General features: G+C 31.9%; 1 protein-coding gene across 4 annotated transcripts in view; it reads left to right on the plus strand.

Moving 5' to 3' along the window:
• Positions 1 to 24,858, plus strand: part of LOC118199566 (telomerase protein component 1-like) — a 507,852-nt gene that overhangs the window by 342,957 nt on the left and 140,037 nt on the right. For all 4 annotated transcript variants that reach the window (XM_085808431.1, XM_085808432.1, XM_085808434.1 and 1 more), the window contains 3 exons: positions 12,300 to 12,449; positions 13,152 to 13,260; positions 21,867 to 21,986. In XM_085808431.1, the coding sequence (XP_085664557.1) occupies positions 12,300 to 12,449; positions 13,152 to 13,260; positions 21,867 to 21,986 (379 nt within the window). The remainder of the gene's footprint in view (positions 1 to 12,299; positions 12,450 to 13,151; positions 13,261 to 21,866; positions 21,987 to 24,858) is intronic.

Raw genomic sequence — 24,858 nt, forward strand, 5'->3', positions numbered from 1 at the left:
TGGGGCGATTCACGAAATTCAAATTGCGTTCTTCATGTCTCGAAAGCGCGACTTAGGATATATATTAGATTTATATATAGCATTATTCTAACATAGGTATTTTGACACAAAATCGGACTTTTTCTGAAATAACATAACAATTTTTCTACATATTTTGATTACCAAGTTTTGTAAAAATCGTACGAGTAGTTTTTGAAATATTAGCTCTCAAAATTTTAGCTCCTCAATGTTAATTGAATTTGGCAAATATTTATTTATATCTCTTTTTTTATTAAACTTTCTTGATTTTTTCTCTCACATTTCGAAATTTAGGTTCATTCCAAATAAAATTTACCCATTTTTTGTGTTTTATTTTTTAAATAATTTTTATAAATTTTTCGAAAAAAATTTTGAATTATAACCTATAAAATTTTTGCCATCATCTTAAAGTAGGTATATTTTTAAGCATATCTGCAAAAAATTAGACTTTTTATTCAAAATTTTCTAAGATATACACAAATTTACATGTTTTTGCGTTTTGAAATTTGGCATCTTTTTTTTGAGCGATAATAATGCCAAATGTGGTCTATGGGTTTTTGTTACACTGTATTGCCACAGCTATTTTTAACCTTAAATTTCAAGTAAAATTTTACGGAGAATTAATTATATGACATTTTTTCCCTCAATGATTATAAATATTTATTAATACTATATGAAAAGCTATTTTTTAAATAAATTTTTTAATATTTTTTTTAATTTCTCTCTATCTTTTTTTTTTTTTTTTTTTTTTTTTTTTTTTTTTTTTTTTTTGTAAATAAGAGTACATTTTTGTAAGAGTAAATTTTTACCTTTGGCGTTTTATCGTCTGCTACTTTACTTCGTTTAAATCGAATTGTCTAAAACTGAGAATTTTCGTTTGATGTTTATTTGAATTTTATGACATTAACTGCACAATTTATTTCTAAACAAACTGATGCTTTTGAAGTGGCTGAAAGAGCGGCTGGTACTATCATCCATATTTTTAAAGCACAGTATATTTTTATAGAAACATAAGATTTAGAATAATCATTTTTATAAAAGTCAAATTATGATATAAATATGCAACCCTCTAGAGACTGAATTAATGGAAGTTCAATGGTTATGTAGAAATGATCTGCAGCTACTTAATCGCTGGATAAGTCAGCAGATTCCGTAGACAAGTAAGAATAATTATATAAATGACACCCAACATTCTGAATTCAATTAACAACGAGGATACGATGTTTATTAAATGAATTCAAGAAGTTTTAAAACATAAAAAATCAACTCATTTTTTATCAAAAAATGTATTTTTGTGTGTAGCGTATTTTCATTATTCTAATTTAAAATTCTAATAATTCTTAAAATTCTAATTTAGAATGTAATTGTCAAGAACTGATTCCTAATCATCAGTAATATAATAAGTAATTATTACAGTTATTAATAAATCCTTCTTATAAAGTAATTGCAAATATTTCAAAAAACTTTGTCTGAACGCAAATATTTTAAATTTTATATTAATCAAGATTGCACATGATATTATTTATTTGCACTTCAGTTCTTAATGTCAGTTCTGGTAGAAGTTACAAATCAATTATATTTAATTAAGGATTGGATTGGATTATTTAATTACGGCAAAGCACACGAGGGCTATCTGTCTAAAGGGAGGGATGCCTTCGTGGAGGACTTTCTAAGGGAAACTGGCTTGTATACACATTACACATCGGGAAAACCACGAAAACACCCATGCAACCAGCCCGTTCGCGGGATTCGAACCTCGGACCGAACTACCAGTGATCAGCGTCTTTACCGCTCGGCCGTTTTCAGAAATACCAAAATGTTTCGAAAAGTTGGATACTTTTTAATATAAAAAGAGAAGAAAAATAAATTTTTCATAAAATTTAGTATTTGTATTTTTTAAATTTAAAACTTTTCAATGTTATGATATTTGATTCTTGCGATTTCAAAAATAAAATATTTGACTAAAATATGAATAACATTTTAAGAAACCAAATGTAGGATAAAATTGTGTAAAGCAATGGGCACAATGATAAAACTGTTTAAAGCAGTGTATGCAAGTCATCCTAAGTTAAAATGTCGGTTATGCATCTCTCTTATTTATATATATCTTTTCTGAACGGAACATTGAAAGGCGTGTAAAACTGTGCTTTACTGTATTTTCTCTTTTAATATAGTATGCAGTTTTCAAACTCATCGTAGTCTGGGTTACAAAGTTTTCTTCCGAAAGAAACGCAGTTCAAATAAATAAAATCAAATTCTGGAAAATTGATATTAATAAATATATTTAAAATGAGTTCGAAGGAATAAATAGAAAATTTTAAAACAATTATCTGAAGAGACAATGCAACACAAACAATTAAAATAAAAGTATAAAAATTTAAAAATTACCTAAAATAATAACTATGACGAAAAATATATATAAAGAAAACTATTTGAAAAAAATAAACGTTGCACCTTTATTTACGCAGTTCGAATAGGTAAACAGAAATTTTTAAATAAAACAGTTATTCGGGGGGGGGGGAAAAAAAAAAAAAAAAAAACGTGCAACTTAAACAATTAAAATGAAATTCGAAAAAGAAAAAATTACTTAAAATAATAAGTTATAATTAAAAATATAATATAAAGAATATTATTTGGAAAAAAGGAACGATGGTGACTTTTTTTCCTCTCATGGGAAAGGAAACTAGGTTGCCATATATTAAGAAGTTCGCCAAGTGAAGTATTATTCGCGCAAACTGATAAAAAAGTGCCAACATAAATTTGTGAATTTCTCCATAAATTTCGCTCCAAATTTTACAAAATTTTATATTTAGGCGTAATTTGAGTCGTAGAATCGAAATAGGTAAAAAAATTGTTATGTTATTTCAGAAAATGTCCGATTTTGTGTCAAAATACCTATGTTAGAATAGTGCTATATAAAAATATAATATATATCCTAAGTCGCGCTTTCGAGACATGAAGAACGCAATTTGAATTTTGTCAATCGGCCCAGTAGATCGGGAGATATAGGACTGTCCCCCCCCTTTTTTTTTTTTTTTTGAGCAGTGTACTTTAATATCTCTAGCAAAGTTACAGAACTCTGATGTTGAAAATTAGAACAATTTAAAAAAAATATTGAAAAGAACAATGCTATTGTTGAACAAAAATAGAATTAAACAGTTTAAAAATCCTATCGAATTAAAAAATGAACACTTAACATTAAAAAGAAGAATAGACTCTACATCTGGCTATGGGAAACAGTAAGTATTGAAGAGTTGCAGTGTGAAATTATTTTGTCTAGTTGGCTGAGGCTTAATTTGTAATTTACTAAATTTTTGAACCAGTGTGGCTAAAATTGTTTGGATGGAGCTTTAAGAAGAGCTTGCACATGATGAGTACAATTGAAAAATGATATGATCGGTATCGGCAATATTTCCACACTCGCAAAAATTAACTTAATCCAAAGCGATGAAGGTAGTTCTTGAAAGGGCCATTCCTGTGGCAAACCAGGTAACCAAGGAAGAAACGGAATGTAATTTTAATGAGACTATAGGAACAAATTTATATGTTCTTCGACCAGTTGTACCAGAAATCCATTCTTCTTGCCGCTTTGTCAAAAGAAATTTCCATTAAAATTTTTTAATATAAGAAGAAGGAAGAGGATGAACATAGATAGGACATTCTACTGCTTGAGCTGCCGCGTTGGCTTGTTGATCCGCTAGTTCATTAAATAAGATACCGTGATGTGCTTTGACCCAGACAAAGTTTGGGCATTGGGAAGCAGGAAGGCGTAGTAAAAGTTGTTGTATTTCTTGAACTAGCGGATTTTTATTGAAAAACATTTATTATTGCTTGCAAACTTGATTCAGAATCTGAAATATTTATTGTAAATTTTTGAATTGAATTTAGCGAAAGAGCCAGTTGAACTGCTTTGCATATTGCAATCAACTCAGCTTGGTAAACTGAATTTTTAATTGAAAGGCATTTGCTCCAAGTATATAAGCATATTGAGAGACCACTTCCTATTCCTGAAGACATTTATGAACCATCTGTGTAAATTTGAAAATCAGAATTCTAGAGATATGATGTTTTAATGAAGATGCTTTATTGAAGATCGAATGATGCTGGATGACAAACATCATTAGATTGTTGAAATTCATAGTCGTGTGGGTGAAAGTGATGATTCCATAATTCTTGGGGCTTTTGAAGTCGAAGTACATTGGCTATTGTTGCTTCTCCCTGTACCAGGGGGGAAAGTGGAGGAAGGCCAGTTAGAATCTGATGGGCAGCTGTTGAAGTAGTACGATAAGCATTGCTAATTATCAAAAGATGTGAACGTTGTAAGGCATTAAGGTATTTAATTATACCCTTGGTAATGTGTGTACCCCAGGTAGAAGCTGCATATAAGATGATTCTTTGCATTACTATTGTAGACCACAATTTGAGAAACTTCAAAAGTGACTCCCAAGAGAGTCCAGAAACACTTTTCATTGAGTGTTGAAGCTTGAGAGTTTTCTCTCATAAATATTGGATATGCGGGATCTTCGGAATACAATGACCCTCCACTCGGGGTCTAACTTAAAAGATATCAAAATAAAACTAAACTCTAATTTAACTTTAGAATAAGATTGGCCTTATAATAACAGGAAGCATATGTAGCACAGAGACTGTGAACACTACAATACGTTTAATTTATCAAGAGGATTAAAACCTCTGGCCTGGAAGGCAAAGTAGCAACTGCGTAACTTCTAAGGTAAGCGGCCTGCTTCGAACTCACGGCTTCCTCTCCTCCTGCTTGGCAAAAAGGCCACACTTAAATACTTGGCGTTCGCCAGAGAACTTTGCATAAACTCCTTCACGCTTATAATTCTGGCCGGAAGTAGAAAATAAGAAGTGATAGTAAAGATTTAAAATAAAATAAACGTTAGTAAAACTTAAGATCCTTACATACTTCCCGCCAGAGTTAATTAGTTTGAAACTGAGGTCTAAAACGACCTTGTTGAAAACTTTTAGCTCTAGAAACTAACGCGAGGCCAAACTTTTACAAACATAACTTAGCTAGAAACTAGAAAATTTTAAAAGAAAGAAATTTGTTACAATAGCAGCTCCCGGAATATACAACAATCTTTTTTCTTTTTCATCTGTACTGCATCAAAACAGGAGCTTTATTCAATTCTGGTTCCTTCCAGAGATCTGGAAGGAAAACTAGTTTAATGAAATGTTACAGAATGACATTGCAAATAACATATAGAATATACTTTTCTTAACATTCTTATTTCATTCATGACTATTTTAATTATCTCTCCCCGTGCTCTCTGACATGTGTTGTAAAAACACCAAACACGAATGTGTTTCTGTCTATGTGTTCAACACTTCCTCCTACAATCAAAACACTAACGTGTTAAAATTCAACATACGAGACCTCTTAACACACCCTGATTTCAACTCTAGACCCTGAGGTACTATTCTGAAAGTGGCTAACTCTAAAGTGTAGCGTCAGAGAGCCTAACTACATCATTCAACCTTTAACATATATTCGTCATGATTTAATTTTTACAGTCACACGAATAACAAATTTTTAACATTACTTTCACTTTTACCATATCACGGTATTTCTTAACATTCAAAATAACAGTTCACATGTATACAAGAACATATCAACATGCCGTTAATTTTACACATTTGAAAACATACATTAGTAGTACATTGTTCACTTCTATTCTTTTCAAAGCAAGTGCCAATTCTTTCTACATTGAAATAATACTACATTTCAAAAAGTCTTTCAGACTAAAACTTCTTTCTTGCTAGAATGTTTTAAATAAAATTTATACAATAACTTTTTACAATATTTAAGTCTTTACACAACGCTATTATACATCAACTTTAGTTTTACGCGCGAGTAATTGAAAAACATAATAAGAAAATCGGTCACAACTCATTTCTCGCCCTTTTGGCGATAAAGGTAGACCTCGCATGAGGTAAAACTTCTTGAAATCTGCCACTTGCAGTAAGAATGAAAGATTAACTTAAGTTTGTAAAGTAACATAAAATTTTACTTATCTTTGTAATATTCAGACATCCTTTTCTGGGCCCAGTCTTTAAAGGTATAGCTGATAGTAGCTTGGTTGATCCTCCTTCTTGTACGGGCTCGCCCTTCAGTGCTTTCCTCTGGAAGCTTCCGTTTTTCACCACTACGGCCACCCTTGAACATCTTCCTTCTGTCCTCTGCTTGTGGTCTTGGCCGTTTGAAGGCAGCTGGTCTTGGTGGAACCGGGAAACTTTTGTCGTGATCCTGCTTGGACCTCGTTGTTGGCCGTTCAAATTTTTCTTGTACTTTTTCCTCCGCCGCTGATGGCCCTTCCGCAGTTCGGCGACTTTTGCTGCGGAGAGTTCTGTCGGATGAGTCAATCTTCCGTTTCACAGCCGGGTTATAGTTGCTGTCCTTTCTCCCGGTCCTTTCCACATACGTCGTCCTTCTCCCTTCTTCATTCTGGGGATGTTTGTGAACTCTGTTTTCTGGACGGTGGAACGGCTTCTTTTTCTTTTTACCTTCAGTTTTTCCGCGGGGCAATTTTCTTTTCACTTGCTTCTGTCTCTCATTGGCTTGCCCTTGTACTTGTCGTTTTCCCACCTCTGGAACTTGTACCTGCGGTGTCTGCCGTACCGGATCCTGCAAAAGATCTGAAAAGATTTTCATTTTATTACGATCGAAGTAGGGTTTAATTTGATCCATATTTGCGGAACAGGTTTCACCATTTCTTGCCTTTAACACTACAACAGTGTGAGTTATTTTTTCTATAACATGGTCCTTCAAAGCGTGGAAAAAATTTGGCAGTTTTATCTTCTGGTGCTGAAGAAAGTGAATGCTTAATTTTTAAAACTTCATCCCCTACTTTATAAGTTACTCCCCGTCGTTTCAGATCATAGTATAACTTCTGTTTTCTTTGTGCTACTTCCGTATTCTTTTTTGCTTCTTTTATTAGTTTTTCTATATCACCCATTTTAAATTCTGGGGCTCTTTGTTGCACATAAAATAGTTTATCTAACGGTGTTATAACCTTTCTGCCTAGAAATAACTCAGCAGGAGTTTTGCCCGTTGTATCATGTTTTGCGGTCCTAAGGGCGAAAGCAAATTCATTGACATAGTTATCCCAGCTTTTATGAAAATTTTTAACATAACTACGGATAATTTTCACTATATTTCTGTTGACCCGTTCCGCTATATTTGATTGCGGCCGATACGGGACCATTTTTAAATGACGTATGCCCAGTTTTTGACAGATGTCTTCAAATATATTACTTACAAATTGAGGACCATTATCCGATATAACTTTTAGGGGCGCCCCGTATTTTAAAATATATTTATTTAAAATAGAATCAGTAACTAATTTCGCGGAGGCTCATTTTAAGGGAACAATTTCGGTCCATTTACTAAAATGATCAACCATAACAAGGAGATAGCGAATTTTATTTAACTGACTTTTTGGGAAAGGGCCCAATAAATCGATGCCGATTATTTCATTTGGAAATTCGGATTTAATACTATTTAGAAACCCGGCCGGGCGGAAATTAATATAATTAACGGCTTGACATGTTGGGCAGGACTGGACATACGCCCTTGTTAACTTTTGCAGTTCAGGAAAGTAGACCGCCTCGCGTACGCGTTGGATAGTTTTTCGAATACCAGCATGAGAAGCTAAAGGGCTGTCATGGAGCTCTTGCAGGATATTTAATCTAAGACTAGCTGGGATAACAGGTCGAAATTCGTTGTTGGAATTCGTAGTTTTTGTGTAGAATAATAGACCATCTATTAGTTCGTAATGGGCCGCCCTATTTCTTATCGCCACAATATCTTGGTGGCTAAAATTTTCAGGATCCTTGAAATACTCATAAATACTTTCAAACTCAGGATCCTTACCCAGTTCGGTTATTACAGTTTCTCGGGAATTTATTGTACACGCTGTCAGCATTGCAACTTTTACGGTATTACCCTGTTCGTCTAATTTAATTCGTGATAGGGCATCTGCTACGATATTTTCCTTTCCGGGCGTATGCTTGATTACCAGATTATATTCTTGCAGCTTGAGTGCCCATCTTATTAACCTTGGGGATAAATTGTTCCCTGAGTACAATCTAGTTACCGCCGCATGATCAGAATATACTGTTATCGGCGCCTTTCCAAAATAGACTCGGAACTTTTGCACTGCTAACAGAACTGCAAGTGCCTCTCTCTCGGTCGCGGAATAGTTTCTTTGTGTTTGATTTAAAGTTCGGCTAAAAAATGCCACGGGCTGCTGATTTTGCGAAAGTACCGCTCCTACCGCATAATCCGAAGCATCCGCTGAAATTTCTAAATTTTCATCCTTTTCAGGAAATTTCAACACAGGGGCTTGCGTTAATGCTTGTTTTAATTTTTCGAAAGCACTATTGGCTTCGGCAGTCCACGAGAATCTTGCCTTTTTCCTTTTTAATTTTAACAATGGCTCAGCGATAGCCGCAAAATCTTTTATAAAGGACCTATAATATGAACAAAGTCCTAGAAAAGAAGAGAGCTTCTTTGCCGTGTTTGGAGTCGGATACTTTTGTACAGCGATTATTTTTGATTCATCTGTCTCGATCCCTTTTTGCGATATTTTGTAACCTAAATATTTTAATTCAGGGGCTGCAAATTTGCACTTTTCGACATTAACTTTTAGACCGGCCTCATTTAATAAAGAAAACACCTGTCTTAAATCCTGTACATGTTGGTCCAGATTGTCACTAGTAATAATGATATCGTCTAAATAGATAAATGTGGACTTTCCAAGAACAGGTCTTAACACAATGTCCATGCATCGCTGAAATGTTGCTGGGGCGCCTGAAAGGCCAAACGGCATTCGCAAAAATGCATAAGTGCCAGACTTGGTTATAAAAGCAGTCTTAGGCACGTCCTCAGGCCTGACCCCTATTTGAAAATAACCATTCGTTAAGTCTAAAGTCGTCATAAATTTGGTTGATTTTATGTTCCTTAAAATTTCTTCTATGATCGGTAACGGATATACCGGATATTTCGTTATGGAATTTAATTTACGGTAATCAATAGCGAATCTCCACCTTTTTGGATGCTCCAAAGGATAATCATTATTTTTCTTACATAAAACCACCGGACTAGCATAACTACTTGAGATAGGCGTTATGATCTTTTTACGTAGCATATCGGTAATATGCCATTCTATAATTTTTTCCTTATTCTTATCATACCGGTATGGTTTTTGACGAACCGGCAATGCATCTCCGGTGTCAATACTATGGTTAGTAACCTGAGTAAATCCTGGAATATCACTAAATAAGGAAGCAAATTCACTTACCACTTGTCGGATTCTATCTTGCTCGTCATTAGGCAGGTGGTCAAGATTTAACCTTGGCGGTTCAACCTTTTCTACACGCACTGGTTTCATCGTCAGCTTAAGGGACGCTGCATTAAAATCCAGTGTAGCTTGTGCGTCTGAAAGAAAGTCTATTCCTAGGATTAAATTTGCTTGCAAATTCTTTACTATAAAAAACATCACCTTTACTTGTTCGTCCTTGATACGGATGTACAAAGGTACTTTACCTACGCACTTACATTGTTCTCCTTGCGCCGCTAATACTGTTGTATTATCCGCATTATATATGCGGTATTTGCGAAAATACTTTCTAAAAAAGACTTCTGCCACACAGGAACACTGCGCGCCGGTATCCAGGAGTGCGGTGGCCGGGATATTATTTACCAAGACTTCAATCTTCGGAAGAGTTAAATTTTTCACCATTACTGTATTTAACTTGTAGGAAGAGGGGTTTTCGTGGCCTTCGGATTTCCGCACCCTCTCATCAGCAGAAATCCGTTTTAGTTTAAATTATTTTTCCTTTCGGTGCTTTCCTTCTTTCTCCACTGGCCTTGAGACTTTTTTCCTGGGTTGCTATTGAACTGTTGACGTTCGCCGGCTGTTTTTGAATGCTCGGGTTTCCTTGCCCACTGATTCGCTTTTTCTCCGTAGCCATGTGCTTGAGTTTGCTGTAGTCTTGGCGTACCAAATTGGTTTCGCTGTTGATATTGGCGTCTTCTTTCGACGTCCGCCGTTCTTCTACTTTCAAACTGCATTGCTAGCTCAAATAACTTTTCCAGTGTAGTCGGATTTCGTAATTCAATAAAGTCTTGCACTTGGGGTAGTAACCTCGGCAAAATCACTTGAATTATTTCAGAATCCGGACGGTTTCCATACAAGAGCTTGAAAACGTGAATTTTTCTTAAAATAAAGCTCGAGAGGTTTTCCATTCTTTGTTGATATATACTGAAAAGTTCTGTTTCTAATTTCGCACAATCCCTTACAACAGGGAAGGCTTTTAGTAGGGCAGTCTTGAAATTTTCGTAAGTATAGGTGGGACTTCCTGCTTGACCCAAGAGACTTCTGCCGATACATTTGAACCAGTTAATCGCTTGGCCCCTCAAAGCGCTGGTAGCTAAGGTAACTTTTTGAAACTCGTGCACGGGGTAGAGCATGAAGTGGTCATCCAATTTTTCCAAAAAACTGGTTACCTGTGAGTTTCCATTAAACGTTGCTTCTGGTTTCATCGAAGCGCGCATGGTCTGGACGATGTACCCAAATCCTTCCAGGGCGGCAGCTGGCATTTCTGGATTCTGAGCCGTTTCTGCAGGCAGCACAGGTTCTTCCTGAAACTCGGCCATGGTTATTCTTCGTCGGGCGCCACTATCAGGTTCAATGTTTCTTCTTACCTTCTTCGGAAACATACAATGACCTGACTAGAACAGAGAGCTTACTAAAGCTATGTTCACTAATTGTAGTAAGTAGACAGGATACAGACGAAGGGTATACAAAACCCTTTATTTTTCTTTATATACAATGACTTCCGTACTTCGGAATACAATGACCCTCCACTCGGGGTCTAACGTAAAAGATATCAAAATAAAACTAAACTCTAATTTAACTTTAGAATAAGATTGGCCTTATAATAACAGGAAGCGTATGTAGCACAGAGACTGTGAACACTACAATACGTTTAATTTATCAAGAGGATTAAAACCTCTGGCCTGGAAGGCAAATAGCAACTGCGTAACTTCTAAGGTAAGCGGCCTGCTTCGAACTCACTGCTTCCTCTCTTCTGCTTGGCAAAAAGGCCACACTTAAATACTTGGCGTTCGCCAGACAACTTTGCATAAACTCCTTCACGCTTATAATTCTGGCCGGAAGTAGAAAATAAGAAGTGATAGTAAAGATTTAAAATAAAATAAACGTTAGTAAAACTTAAGATCCTTAGAACTTGAATGTAAATACCGTGTTCACACACACACACACACACACACACACATACATATATATACCGTGTTCACAAAAGTCCTTATCTGGCCTTTATTTTTGCATCTAGTGGTCATAGATAGGCACTTAGAAAGATATTTTAAATGAAGCACAGCTTCATATTTATGTATTTTTAGATTTCAGAAATTAGTTTTGCTTAAAATATGAAATTTAACTTTTTATATGTTTCTGCAGTCCCTATACTTATGTTTAAGAAACTGTTATAGTCATTATATGTATTAAAAAAAGTTTGAACTGTGTATGAAAAACTGAACAAGATATTTAATTTCAAAATTTCCAATTTTTGGCATTATTATCAGCTTTTCTTGAGGGTCAATTAATGAATGAATTAGAATAATTTGAGGTTGATCATCCCCCCTCCTTAAATGCATTCAGTGATAGTCTTTTAGGATAGCTTTGGTATATTATGGGTTTGGTATTTCAAGTTTTTATAATTTTTAGGTTTCAATTTCACATTTCTTTAATTCGTATTTTGTATATTTATAAATTTATTGGTATTGAATTTAACTTTATGGGGTTTTAGTGTAAAATAGGTTCTAAATTTCTTTGGGAGAGAGAGAATATAATTTTCTTAAAGCAGAATATATCTAATGCATAAACATATTTAATTTAAAATAAAGTTTATATATAGGAATGATTTAATTATATAATAATATAATTATTTTATTACAATGTTAATTTTGATTTAGATTGATGAAATGACACTACAAGCTTGAATTCCGATTAATGATGAGTAGTTTCTTTTTAATATAGCTGCTTAAGTAATACTGAGCATAAAACTTTTAACTGTCTTGCTGTGTATTAAATACATATTTTCAGTCTTGTTATCTGTGTTTGTTTGTGTACTAGGACTAATTATGTATTCTGAATTTTTAATCCTTTGTTTAAAACAAAAGTTTAAAAAATTATGTGTTTAAAGCAAATTTTTGTTTATATTTATTGTTTTAGGATTGCTGTACTAAAAGGCCATAGACACAATGTTACTGGTTGTTGTGCAGATTCCTCTGGCAGTATTTTACTTTCTTCCAGTTGGGATAATTCAGTAAGACTATGGAGTTTACGAGATGGGAAATCACTTTCTGTTATTAGTGATTTCAGGTGAACTTTTTTTTTTTTTTTTTTTGGTAGAGATAAATGCAGCTTTGGGCAAGAATTAATAAAATTATTACACATATTCCATATTTGCTGGTAGCTTGTTTTCATATAGGATTAAAATTATTTCTCAAATGTCTGCCTTAACATGTTGCATAATAATGTAAATTTTATTGTGACAAGCATGAAGTAGATTTAGAATTAAATATGTAAGAAAGATAATTTAATTTTCAATTAAAGCCAATGCAGCTATGTCTTATTTAAGATACATTGTATTTCATTAATACTGTAATACTCATTAACATGATATTAAATTTTGTAAAATAATTTTTATGCATTAAAATTTAGTATTCTTTCATTATTATTTAGTATTTTAAATTCTTTGTAACACCAGTTTAACTGCCCACCACTAAGCACTTGTAGCTTGGTTCAGAATTTGAATCCTGGTAATTGGGCTGGCTGCATATGCATTTTTGTGGTTTTTACCATGTGTAATGAGGATACAAGCCATTTTCCCTTAAAATATCCTCCACGGGGTGTCCCTTCCCTTGACAGATACTACTGTGTAAATCTCTATAATCAGTTAAAAAAGGAAACAAACCATCATATTAATATTCTTTTTTTCTCTTGCCCTTATTTTTATATTTCTGGTCATTGTACATGCTGAATTGCCCTACAGAATCAATGAAAAGTTTTAATTTTTTTTAGATGCCCAGTGAATTGCATTAGTCATCATCCAATCAAGCAGCAAGCTGCATGTGGTTTATGGAATGGAAATATTGAAGTGTGGGACACAGTTTCTTTAGAAAGAAAACTTGTAGGTTTTTTTCTTTTTAATTATATCCTACATTCTGTTAGCAATAACTTTTTGTTTTGTTATGGTGCATACATATGGTTCTGTCTGTGATCCAGTCATTGGCTTATGCTTTTTGTGTTTTAGTCATACAATATTTACATGTATGCACATGGATTTGATACTAAAAAATGATTGTACTTCGGTTTAAAAAAAAATACAAGTCTTAGGAAGTATATTTCAAGACTCAAGACTTTAACTGCCAATGATAGAGAAAATATTGTGTGACATATAAAAATGCAGTTTAGTTTATTGTATACATCACATGCAATAAGACATTACATACTTCAAATAAAGTAATACTAATATAACACATTCCATACTGTAGACTAATAAAATTAATGCAAAATATGCTAAACATTGCATTGTTTACATTTGGGTAATGATCTTTATGCTCCTGAAGATAAAGGATTTTATAGAAAGTCATTGATATTATAAAAGTGCATTTAATATACTGTCATTAGCAATTGATTTCTTGCACCAATCACTGGGATGGAACAATTGGTGTAATAAGTGGTCATTATAACAAGCCTGAATGATGCAATAGTGCCCTCTATATGGGCTCTTCAGAATGTCTGAGAAGAAAATTGCCTTAGATGTAAGTTTCAAAGTATTGCAGCTCACCCACATCTATACTTGGCTTCAGTCACTATAAATAAATGGGTTCATAACTGACCTTCTGTGTATTCTCAGGTTACAAAATCAGATATCCTCACTACTCTGAGCTTGTAATCCCAGTTCTCTGATCATAAATAAATATATTTTTTGGTAATCGTGGCTGTCAATGATCATAGACTATTTGTCTTATATTTGTTTCCGTATTTTCTTATTTCTTATTCTTACCAGTATTTTCTTTATAAACTTGCTCTTAGCATTCGCCTTATTTTCATTAGTAATGTGTTCTCTCACCTCTTTTTATTTCTGTTCTTTTTCTTATTGAAATTTTTATATACCACTGTATTTCATCAATCAGAATTAACCACAGTTATGCATATTGCATAAATATACTGATTTTTACATCTATTACTCAGATTCTTATCTACCAAAATATGGAATTGCGACATATATTAATCTAACCTTTCAAAAGATGAAAAGAAAATTTTAAGAATGCTAAATTATATGTAGGTCTTCTGTGGAAGATATAAATAAAAATAATTCTTTACCCAACAGGTATGGATACTGAATGAAAGACATATGAGTTAAATATTGATCACCCTCTGAACTGAGACCCCTTCTGTTTACATGCGCCCAATAAGGTCTAAAAGAAATGTTTAAGGGGTGACATGTCCCATACGAAAATGTTTTATAGAGGCTGATAGATCTTTACAAAAATTTAGAAATTTCTTCAGAACTTTAAAGATAGTGCTTTATAGAAATGTGTCTCTTTAAAATTCTATTGAAATTGTATAAAGGTTCCAGAGAACAGAATTTTGTATAAATGCTACTTTGCAAAACTTTTAGAAAGCATTTTTAGAATGGTATTCTGTATAAATCAAATGTTTTAAAATTGCACAATTTTTATAACTACAGTCGATCTTGCTTATAAAAAGCGTGAAGGAGCGGCAATATATGCTCGTTATGACCGAGTGCTCGTAAAAAAACAGGTTCAGGGAAAAATCATAAAATTTCATATATACTTACTGTGTTATATAAGTATTCATTTATTTTTAGTTTCTGTGCAGTAGAAAAGAAGTTGGTTAATTTGCTTTTAACTGTCTTATTGTCTCTTTCTTATCTTACTGTTTATTGGAACTGAAAAGCATCGTCATTTGCACCCCTGGCTTTGGAAAACATTTCAAGTTTTTCTATGCACTCAAAAGGTATTGAGTATGTTGGGGGCGGTTCAGTTTGAAATTCTTCAGATTCTTTGTTATCATTACCTCTTTCATTACGTTTTTCATCCTTAGTTAAATTTCAGCTACAATATCCCCAGGAATAGTTATCTTGGAAGTGATAACATTGTCATCAACAGATACATAATGTTCAAATTTATCTTTATTCATTTCAAAATTTTCCAAGTTGTCTACCTTTTCTTCTTCCTCAGTGATTTGCACCTCTTGAGAAATGTCCAATCCTGCCTTACAGAAACAATTGGTAATGCATGCTGATGTAACTTTTTCTCATGCATTGTTCATTAAACATATTGCTTCAAGTACTGTTACATTAGCATCTACGGTTGTTTTTGTTTTTTCTCTTCTATCGAGAAGCATAAAAATCAAGTGCTTATGAAAGTTTGATTTAATAAAACTTCTGATGACCCTTTGGTCAATAGACTACATGACCCATTCATCTTGGCATTTTTGCTATGGTCATAATCAACAGGAACCTTTTTTAAATGCTTGAAACACCTAGGGGTTTTGGACTTACCAATAACCAACAGTTTCTTCTCCTCAGTACCAGACACTTTAAAATGCACTCAAATTGTCAACCGATTTTTGGAGAGCCAGCCTCTGATGCACTTTTTGCCCTGAACTGCTGTGGAGTTATATTATAGAAAACATCCATTTGATTGGTATTATGTCATCTTTCGGGTATTCTTCTATGCTGATTTGCTGCTGTTGACTCTTCCATGTCGTGATATTCACCATTTTTGCAGACTTTGCTTCACCACAAAATTTTCCACATAGTTAACCCATGTGGATTCTTGAATTGATCCGGCCATCCATTCGAACATGTAAATCCAGAATAGTGCAACTGTTCAGCAAATTTTTCTGCTTGAACTTTTAAAAGTGGTCAGCTTACACTAAAATCTGCTATATGTTGCACCTTTGTCCACTTTAGAGATTCATCCAAATCCTCTTTAACATATTTTTTTCAAATGCTTACAGTCATTCTTATATTGATCGAATGCAGCCATTAATTTTTCCTTGTTCTGAAATCGTGCTGAAATGGTAGAAGATAAATCATACTTTTTGCAGATTTCATAATTTTTTACGCCACCCTCTGGATCCCCAAAAATTTTACTTTTTCATCAACTGATAAAATTTTACATTTCAACATCGCAAGATAAAATTTTACGAGCATGCTCTATGAATACAGATAAAAGAATAACCCACACACAAGTCCTCTACCCTGCCACTCCTACACAGAGTAAACTTCTGTACAATCAGCAACCTTTGTCATCTTCCCAATGTGGTCATCACACTGAGATTCATCATGTGTTCACAGGATTTATGATTCATCACTAACTTTTAGTTGACTTCGGAATGTTAAAGGAATTTTTCTAAAAAAGGATTAGCTGAGCTGAAGAGATGGAAATCAATAGAAATTTTATGAATCAGAAAAATATTGCTCTCTATAACCGGGGTTTGCTCATTCAAAGTGAGTTATGCTCCTATAGACTTAACATTGTACTAATCAAGTATTTCAAATTTCCTCATTAAATTAGGGCCTTTATAAGCGAGAAATAAGATATATTTAAATCTTTTTTATCTTATTTAATTATTTTTACATTAAGAACTAAAATTTAGTATGAAGTTTTGATAGTGTTTTAATAAGGGTTAAAATGCTTATAATGAGCAGCATATGTGGTACACTATAGGAAACATGAGAAATTTGATATCATTTTGATTTGTCATGTGTTCTGTGGTATATGGTTATATATGCTACTTATATACATATGCTGCTCAGATCTGCAGTGTTTTTAAACCGTAATCAAAGTAAATTTTTAATAATCTTTTTTGAAGAAATAATAAGCACATTTAACTCATAAGTTCTCCTTGATTTGTTTCAGTCATATATTACGTGTGAAAGGTTTTTTTTAAATTGTAAAAATGCATAACATTAGTTAAAACTAATAATTCAGAATGTAAGCTTAAAAAATATTTAAGTTACCTGATTTTGATTTAACACGAAATTCTTAAAATGCATGCAGAAGTTCTCAAATAGAGCTTTTAGAACAGGGAAGTTGTTTGACTGGACATCCATGCTCTAAATATACAGATCTACTTAATGACGGAATGTTTCTCTAGGAAAATCCCTAAACTTTTAGAGAAGTTTTATGATCATAATTTATAGAAATAAGTTACGTGTGAAAGGTTTTTTTTAAATTGTAAAAATGCATAACATTAGTTAAAACTAATAATTCAGAATGTAAGCTTAAAAAATATTTAAGTTACCTGATTTTGATTTAACACGAAATTCTTAAAATGCATGCAGAAGTTCTCAAATAGAGCTTTTAGAACAGGGAAGTTGTTTGACTGGACATCCATGCTCTAAATATACAGATCTACTTAATGACGGAATGTTTCTCTAGGAAAATCCCTAAACTTTTAGAGAAGTTTTATGATCATAATTTATAGAAATAAGTTCCAATTTTGTTTATAGAACTTAGATTTCTCTCTGAGGATATTTGTCACTATAATTTTTCATTAATTTAAAAATGCTAAACTTTGATTTTAGATAACATTTAATGACATTTTCAGCATAACATTAGGCAATCAATTACTTTTTAAATCTCATTCTCTAAATATTCACGAAATTATCAAACTAAATGAACTCTGCTGATTTCTTCTAAGCTATACCATGTATGGAAAGCTTCTAAAGCTGTTAAAATATTATGTTAACATGAATTATTCAGTTTCAGAATGAAAAGTCTTGTTAGTTCTCTTCATTTTTTAGGGAACGTACTATGTTTACCCAAACAGTTGAATATTGAATCTAACTTTTCTTCAATTTTGAAAGGTGAAATATGTGTACCTTGATTCTAAGACAGGACACTGAAAATGTTAGTACAGCTGATACTCATAATGGCCATTCCGTTACAATGATTAGTACAAAATTCTCCTACAGCATATTAAATCAATTTGTATTATAGTGATCAAACATTGTAACTTTTTTTTCTTTTGGAGGTGAAAACCCATTATATTGAGCTTAATTTCCATAATAAAACAATATACTTTACTTGAATGTCAAATTATATTATTATAATGAATGAGATTTCGTAATCATTAAAAAATTACTTTTGGTATTAGGCAAAGAACTTAGGTAATTTTCTTAAATATATTAAAATAAAATTGAAATTAATTATCACAAAATTTCAGCTATTCTGGTAAACTGCACAAAATTAATTAGCTATAATGATTATTAAAAAAAAGTTGGAAACTGTGTAAAGAAAAAAAATAATTTTAAACAGGATGAAAAAGAATTTAAAATGCTTTTATTTATTTGAAAAGAAAAAAAAAAAAAAAAAAATGCAGAATGAAGAAGGATTTAAAATGTTTTTATTTATTCAAAAAATCTTGACTGAATTTTGTATTGCACCTGAGCTACATAAATACTTTAATTATCTTATCAGACTTTAATGCATATGTCGTCAAAAGACCGCAAGAGTATTATTAATCTTTACCTTAAACTGACTTCCTCCTTTTCATGTGTGAGAAAACATTTAACATGAGGTAATAATGCAAAAATTTTTCTTGGACTTCCTAACTGGGAGACGTAATAAATTACAATAGATCCTGATATCCCATTCCTTCATTTTTGCAGTCCTTGTCGTAGGCTTGTCTCCAGGAGCTTGAAAATAACTTTCACAATAAAGCTGATCATGAAATTTTCACTAGTGCAAAATCACTATTGACCTGTATCACTGACAGCCTGAAAGTGTCCTCTTGTGAGGAATCACAATAATAATATCCAGCTTGCCTTCACTTAACTGTAGTGCAGTTTTATTTCTGTGCAGTTCCCTTTCATATCTGGAACTACACAAAAACCAAACTAGAAGAAATTTTAAGGGCTTAATGAGCAGAAAATAAATGAACACCCCCCTCCCAAAAATGAAGAGCTCCACTATGGCTTCTATCTAGAACTGTGCAAAAAACTGCTTCTATAAAAACACTGTGTATCTATAATAATAACAATATTATATTATAGATGAATAATTTTTATGGAAGAAAAATGCCAATTTTCCTAAATTTAAAATTTAAAGATGTAAATTGAGTTGAGCAGATCATCTGGGGGCCCTCTAAAGCCTTGGATTGTTATGCAGCTGCTACCCACATATTTTCTACCGCTGGTTCCTTATAATTTTTTATCATAATAAAGCTTTTGATTTTACATATTTTATTATTTCTCTTAACTTTACATGTTTTTTCACATGTTTAACTTTTCTAAATATACGGAGATTTTTAAATTGTTTATCTTTATGGCTGTTAATTATTATTAATTTAAATCCTTAATTGATTTATATTTTATAGTTTCATTTTAATCTATATATTATAGACCTCTCTGTCTGTAATAGACTTTTGATTACAAATTCTTGTATTTTACTTCATTTCAGACACAATTATTAATTTCACTCACATATACAACCTTTATAACATCCTGCATATTCAGACATTTCTTTATAATTTTAATTTTACCTATTATATTTTCTAAGTGTAACTGACCATCTGCATAATTTTATTTGATTTTGTGCACAACTTTTTTATCTCCCCAATGTCCTTTACATTTGAATGCATATTTTTAAGATCTTCAATGTTAACAATGTTTAGCTTTAAACCTTGATTATTTTTAAGGAACCTTGATATATTCTGAATTTTTAGAATGAAGGTGTAACTTTAAAGCATAATTTTAGGATAACATTAACTCTTTTATGCACTCGTACATAAATTTTTTATACTACTTCTAACATTTAATACCCTTTAATTCAGTATTTTTTGCTATGTTATTACATTCATACCATTATTTTTATTATGTTAATGTACTGAGTACGTTATTTTTCACTTATTCCTTTTTTTCCTGGGCTAATTATGGTTATTTCTTCCTTCTTGAACAACTTTCAAGAGGTGCGAGCATTTATTTATGTCACATGTGCAGAGCAATTCCCAAAACTAATACTTTTAGTAATAAAGTAGTGGTGAGTTACCAGTGTTCAATGATTTTACCCAACTGGTTACCATTTCATCTCTTTGCATTTTATTTTATACCTTTATATCTAGCATATAAATCTTGACATGTTTTTTCTTAGTTCAATGTCAACCTAAGTGATTCGTTAGCTGATTTCACTCGCAGTCTATTTCATAATTTCTCATACTACAATTTTCTTTCATGAATGTCAGTTTTCATTAATTTATTTGCCAGTGCATTTTCTTATGAATGAAATTTTGTCAAAGATGACAATCCTTTGCAGAATGAACCAAAGAAAAAAAATGAGATGCATTTTATGCTGATTCTACGTTACATTTTTCAATATTTTAATTTCTGAGTATCCCAAATACAGAAATTTCTTAAAATCCTTTTCATATCAGTTAAAGATATCTTAATAGTTTTCATCTAATGAAGTATAATATATTTTCATTAAATCTTTTCACACAGTTTTCTATCCTATAAGTTTGCATTATTGGAACTCTGTATGGATCTTTTGAGAATGTTTATTTAATTAATGATGTTAAATGGTTACATTTTCCAAGATGAAAATACCAAAGGCTATCTGATTTATTCAGACTTTGGTATATTATAAGTTGTCTTAGTACAGAATGCCCATCTTATTCTCATCTTCTTAACATAAAATTAAAAATTAAATGCAAAATAATCATGTTTCACTGCAGAATATAAGAACATTTACTCTTTCACTCAAATGAGGACAGAAAATTTATTTAAGTTATTTACCAGAATTTTAGGCTATTTGTAGAAAATATACTTTAGAAAACAATTTTATTTGCCTATAGGTGATTCTTTCTTAATGACTTTAAAATTATTACAGTTTGAAAAACCTAAAGTTCACTTTATCTAGACTTGTCACTATATACAGAAATGTTATGAAACATTTCAGTTTTGTAATGATTTTTATAACAATTTGCTGGTGAGCAACATTTGTGAATAAATGCTTATAACAACATTTTTTGTAAGCTTTTTCGCAGTAACAAATTGTTAGTACATTGCAACTTTTACAATATGTATAAATTAACTCTGTTTTTATATAATTATATATTTATTATTATTGTTATTATAAATTTATTTTTGTTTAACATTAATTTTTGTTACTGTGAATTCCCAGCAGTGCCTACCAAGCTTCCACATTTCTGAAATATGCTGTTACAGAAAAAAAAAAGTTGCTGACTCCTGGTATAGATAGTAGCAGAGATATCAGTGGAATTTCATTTATTTGCCTGTGGCAAGATTTGATGAGTTCTCGGCAATTTGGTGACATTCTGGAAGTTTTTGGAAAGTTTCCAAAGCCTAGGAATGATTTTTCTCAAAGCTTCCAAATGCACTTTCCCTTCCCTTTAAACTAGAAGCTATGAATTTCAGTCATTTAGGTCAAGATGTTTATTCGTTTCCACTGTTGAGTGTCTGCTTAGTGATTACTGACTTTGTTCAGCAGGTGATTTTGAAAATTTTCTATAGTCTCTACATATTAAAGAGATTTTTGCCTTATGTGTCCTTCTGTTATTTATTTCAATAAAGATTCAATTCTGCCTAGTCATCTGGCTATGCTATTTAAGGAGATCTCTAAAGACACATAGGGCGTAACAGCATGAACTTCTTTCACTCATTAAACTCTGTTGCAATGATATTAAATTTGCTTTTGTATTATTATAGGTTTCAAGTAATTTTTGGTATATTTTCAGGTTCTTCTTGGGTATGGTGGCTCTGTGAAATCAGTTTCATACACTTTAGATGGTATTAATATCATTGCATCTTACATAAATTCAGAACTCATAATATGGTCTTCTGAACAAGGATTAAAGGTTTGAATACTCAGTCATGTTTGTACTTTAGAGCTTCTTTTCATTCCAATAATTTATTGTATTAATTGCTAACTTTTGAATTTATTCTAATTATATGAGTTACTTCTAATCTAGGAATATGTTTTATCTTATTTCTTTTGTAAATTAACTTTTAATTGGGGATTACATTCTTTTTAAGTTTCCTTAGCATAATTGGGAAGTGAAAAACAACATAATGAAAGAGTATTTAATTTTCTTTAAGAAATTTGCTAAAAAACCTTGAATTACTATGCAGATTAAGCAAAACAGTAAAAATATCAATGAAAATCAGAAAAATTCAAAACATCTCATTTAATTTTAAAGCATTCATTTTGTTTTTCTGGAGAAATCTGAATAAATGTGAAACTGCTGTTTCACATTTATTCAGAGAGAATGTTTTCTTTGTTGCAGAAATCTTAGATCTCATTGGAAGCTGATCTCTATTCCCAGTTTCATTGGAGGCATTTGAAAATTTAACTTATTTTTCACTTCATCCTCGCTTTAGTTGCTATGACTTAACTTCCTAAAATGACAATGATTTGCAGGGGAAAGATTTTTCACATGGAAAGTGCTCACATAATACTTTTTATGCCTATTTTATGAATATTTCTTTAAATGTTTGATACAAAGTTGGTCTCTGGTTGTGGACACTGAACTTTCCATTTTGGCTGTATCAGAGATTTTGATTTTTGTCATATGTCGCTTAGGACTGATAGTATATAAAACTCATGAACAGAGCCAAGCTCAGGTGTTTTTCACCTGAATCAAAAAAAATAAATACATGCCCCTACATATAGTCTAATTAACAGTATCTTTTATCTAACTTGTGACAGTATTCATTTATATTGTTATGAATTGCATACAAATAAATGATTTTAGTGCAGTTATATGTGAAATTGTTGTATTTTTTTGTGTAATGTAACATGAGAATAATCTGAAGGATACAAGTTATGCCCGGAAAGGCAAGAATACAGGTGCAAGTTTATTTAATATTGAGTAAATGGATATGTCGATAATTTGGGAAGATTTCGCTAAATTGACAATGGTTTAAGCGATTTATTTTGTTGCCAAATTTGTTGAGAAATCGCCAAACGTCACTAGATTTCGCTACCATTTGGCCACATTTTGGTCTGGTCCTTGTATCATCATAATATGTATTGAAATGGAATAAATGTAATTGGCCACTACATTAGCAGAAACAGTAATTCTACCCTCATATTGGTTTCTAGTAGTTTAGAGAAGCAGAAAGTACGAGAAATATCTCGGCAGCTGGGTGAAAATTATATAAGGCTGGAGAGAGCATCTGCTATCGGTAGTAGTTGTTATTGTTGTTGCGAGTTGTTAGTTCAGCGTGAACTGAGATAGCTCCGGGCTAGTTTTGTCTTTAGGTGCATTTTACATTGCATTGTGTTTAGTGTTCTGAGTAGTTTGAAGTCTAGCTACTGATTTGTACTCTGTGATACTGTGAACACCTGTACGAGTATGTCTTTGGAAAATTCCAGAATTTTGAAGTGTTTCGTTTCATAAAAATAAGTTTTATTAACCTATCATTGGACCAGTGTGTACTCAGTCTATTATGCATCCGTATGCATGCAACAAAATTCAACAAAGTTATATATGTATACATGGTAAATTGTATAATTAAAAAAGTTGAGAGAATAATGATTTGAACTATCATACTTTCTTAACACGACTTCGACTACATTCCGGTAAATCTTATAATAATATTTTAATCATAATTTCGTATATAATTTTTAAATGAAAACACTAATGGTACCTTTTCAATAAGTAGCAAATAACACTGAAAAAATGTAAATGGTATTACATTGATATACAAGCTTTTTTATATACAAGCTTGCTTTTAGCAAAGTAAAATTAACAACAGGTTTTTTTTTTTTTTTTTTTTTTTTTTTTAAATCTAGTTGATTATTTAATTTATGGAGGAACTTTCATGGTGGAAACAATGATATCTGAAATTCTTTTGGGCCAAAAGAAGGTTTTGCATATTCATTTGAAATTTTTTTCATCTTAGCAATAGTGAATGGCAATGTTAAAAATATTTTGAACACCGTTTCTGAATTCGGACATGGTTAAATTAAACTGCATTTACAAATTGTCTTTAAAGGATCTGATTTTCCTTTAGTGATCAAAATTATTGGATCAGCATGATTTTTAAAACTAGATATTGTTACGGAATATTTGGAGCATTAATAACATTTGAATCTTTAAGTGCTAACTTAAAAACTGGTCCTTTTTAAAATACCTAAGCATTCCTCCTATTAGGCAGATAGCCCACGTATGCTTTGCCATACTCAATCTAACATAACCTAACATTTAAAATACCTAAATCCTGTCACCAGTTATTTTTCACTAGTTAAAAGCTGGAAATCAGAAGCTATCTCATATAATAGTTGATATCTTAATTTTAATTGTGAGATTAAAATATCTGCCATTTCTACTAAAAAAATTTGTTTTATTTTGAAAATTAGTTCTTTTATCAATTGATTTTTGACAATCTTATATTTTAAACATTCTTTTTAACTTTGTGATTAGAATTTTTTTAAGCCTGAAACATGAAGAATTATCGATGGGCACACGAAATTCGGGCTGTGAACCTTCTGACTGCTAATCGGACCCATGCCTCTAATAACACCTCAAATGCATGTAGTGAGGAAGAAGAAAATTTGTTTCAACATTACTTCATATTCTTTAAAGCTAAATTTTAATATTTCTCAAATGTATTTTCTCATTCCCTGTGAAGACAAGATATAAACTTTCTGTTATGTTTGTTTAATTCAGTAGGGCAAATCTACGAGTGCTATTTGCCTAAGAAATAAGGGGAGTAATGTCTTCT

Source organism: Stegodyphus dumicola, chromosome X1, assembly GCF_044657685.1.
Source record: "Stegodyphus dumicola isolate Sdum_Otavi_A_Nest chromosome X1, ASM4465768v1".
NCBI classification, from domain to species: domain Eukaryota; kingdom Metazoa; phylum Arthropoda; class Arachnida; order Araneae; family Eresidae; genus Stegodyphus; species Stegodyphus dumicola.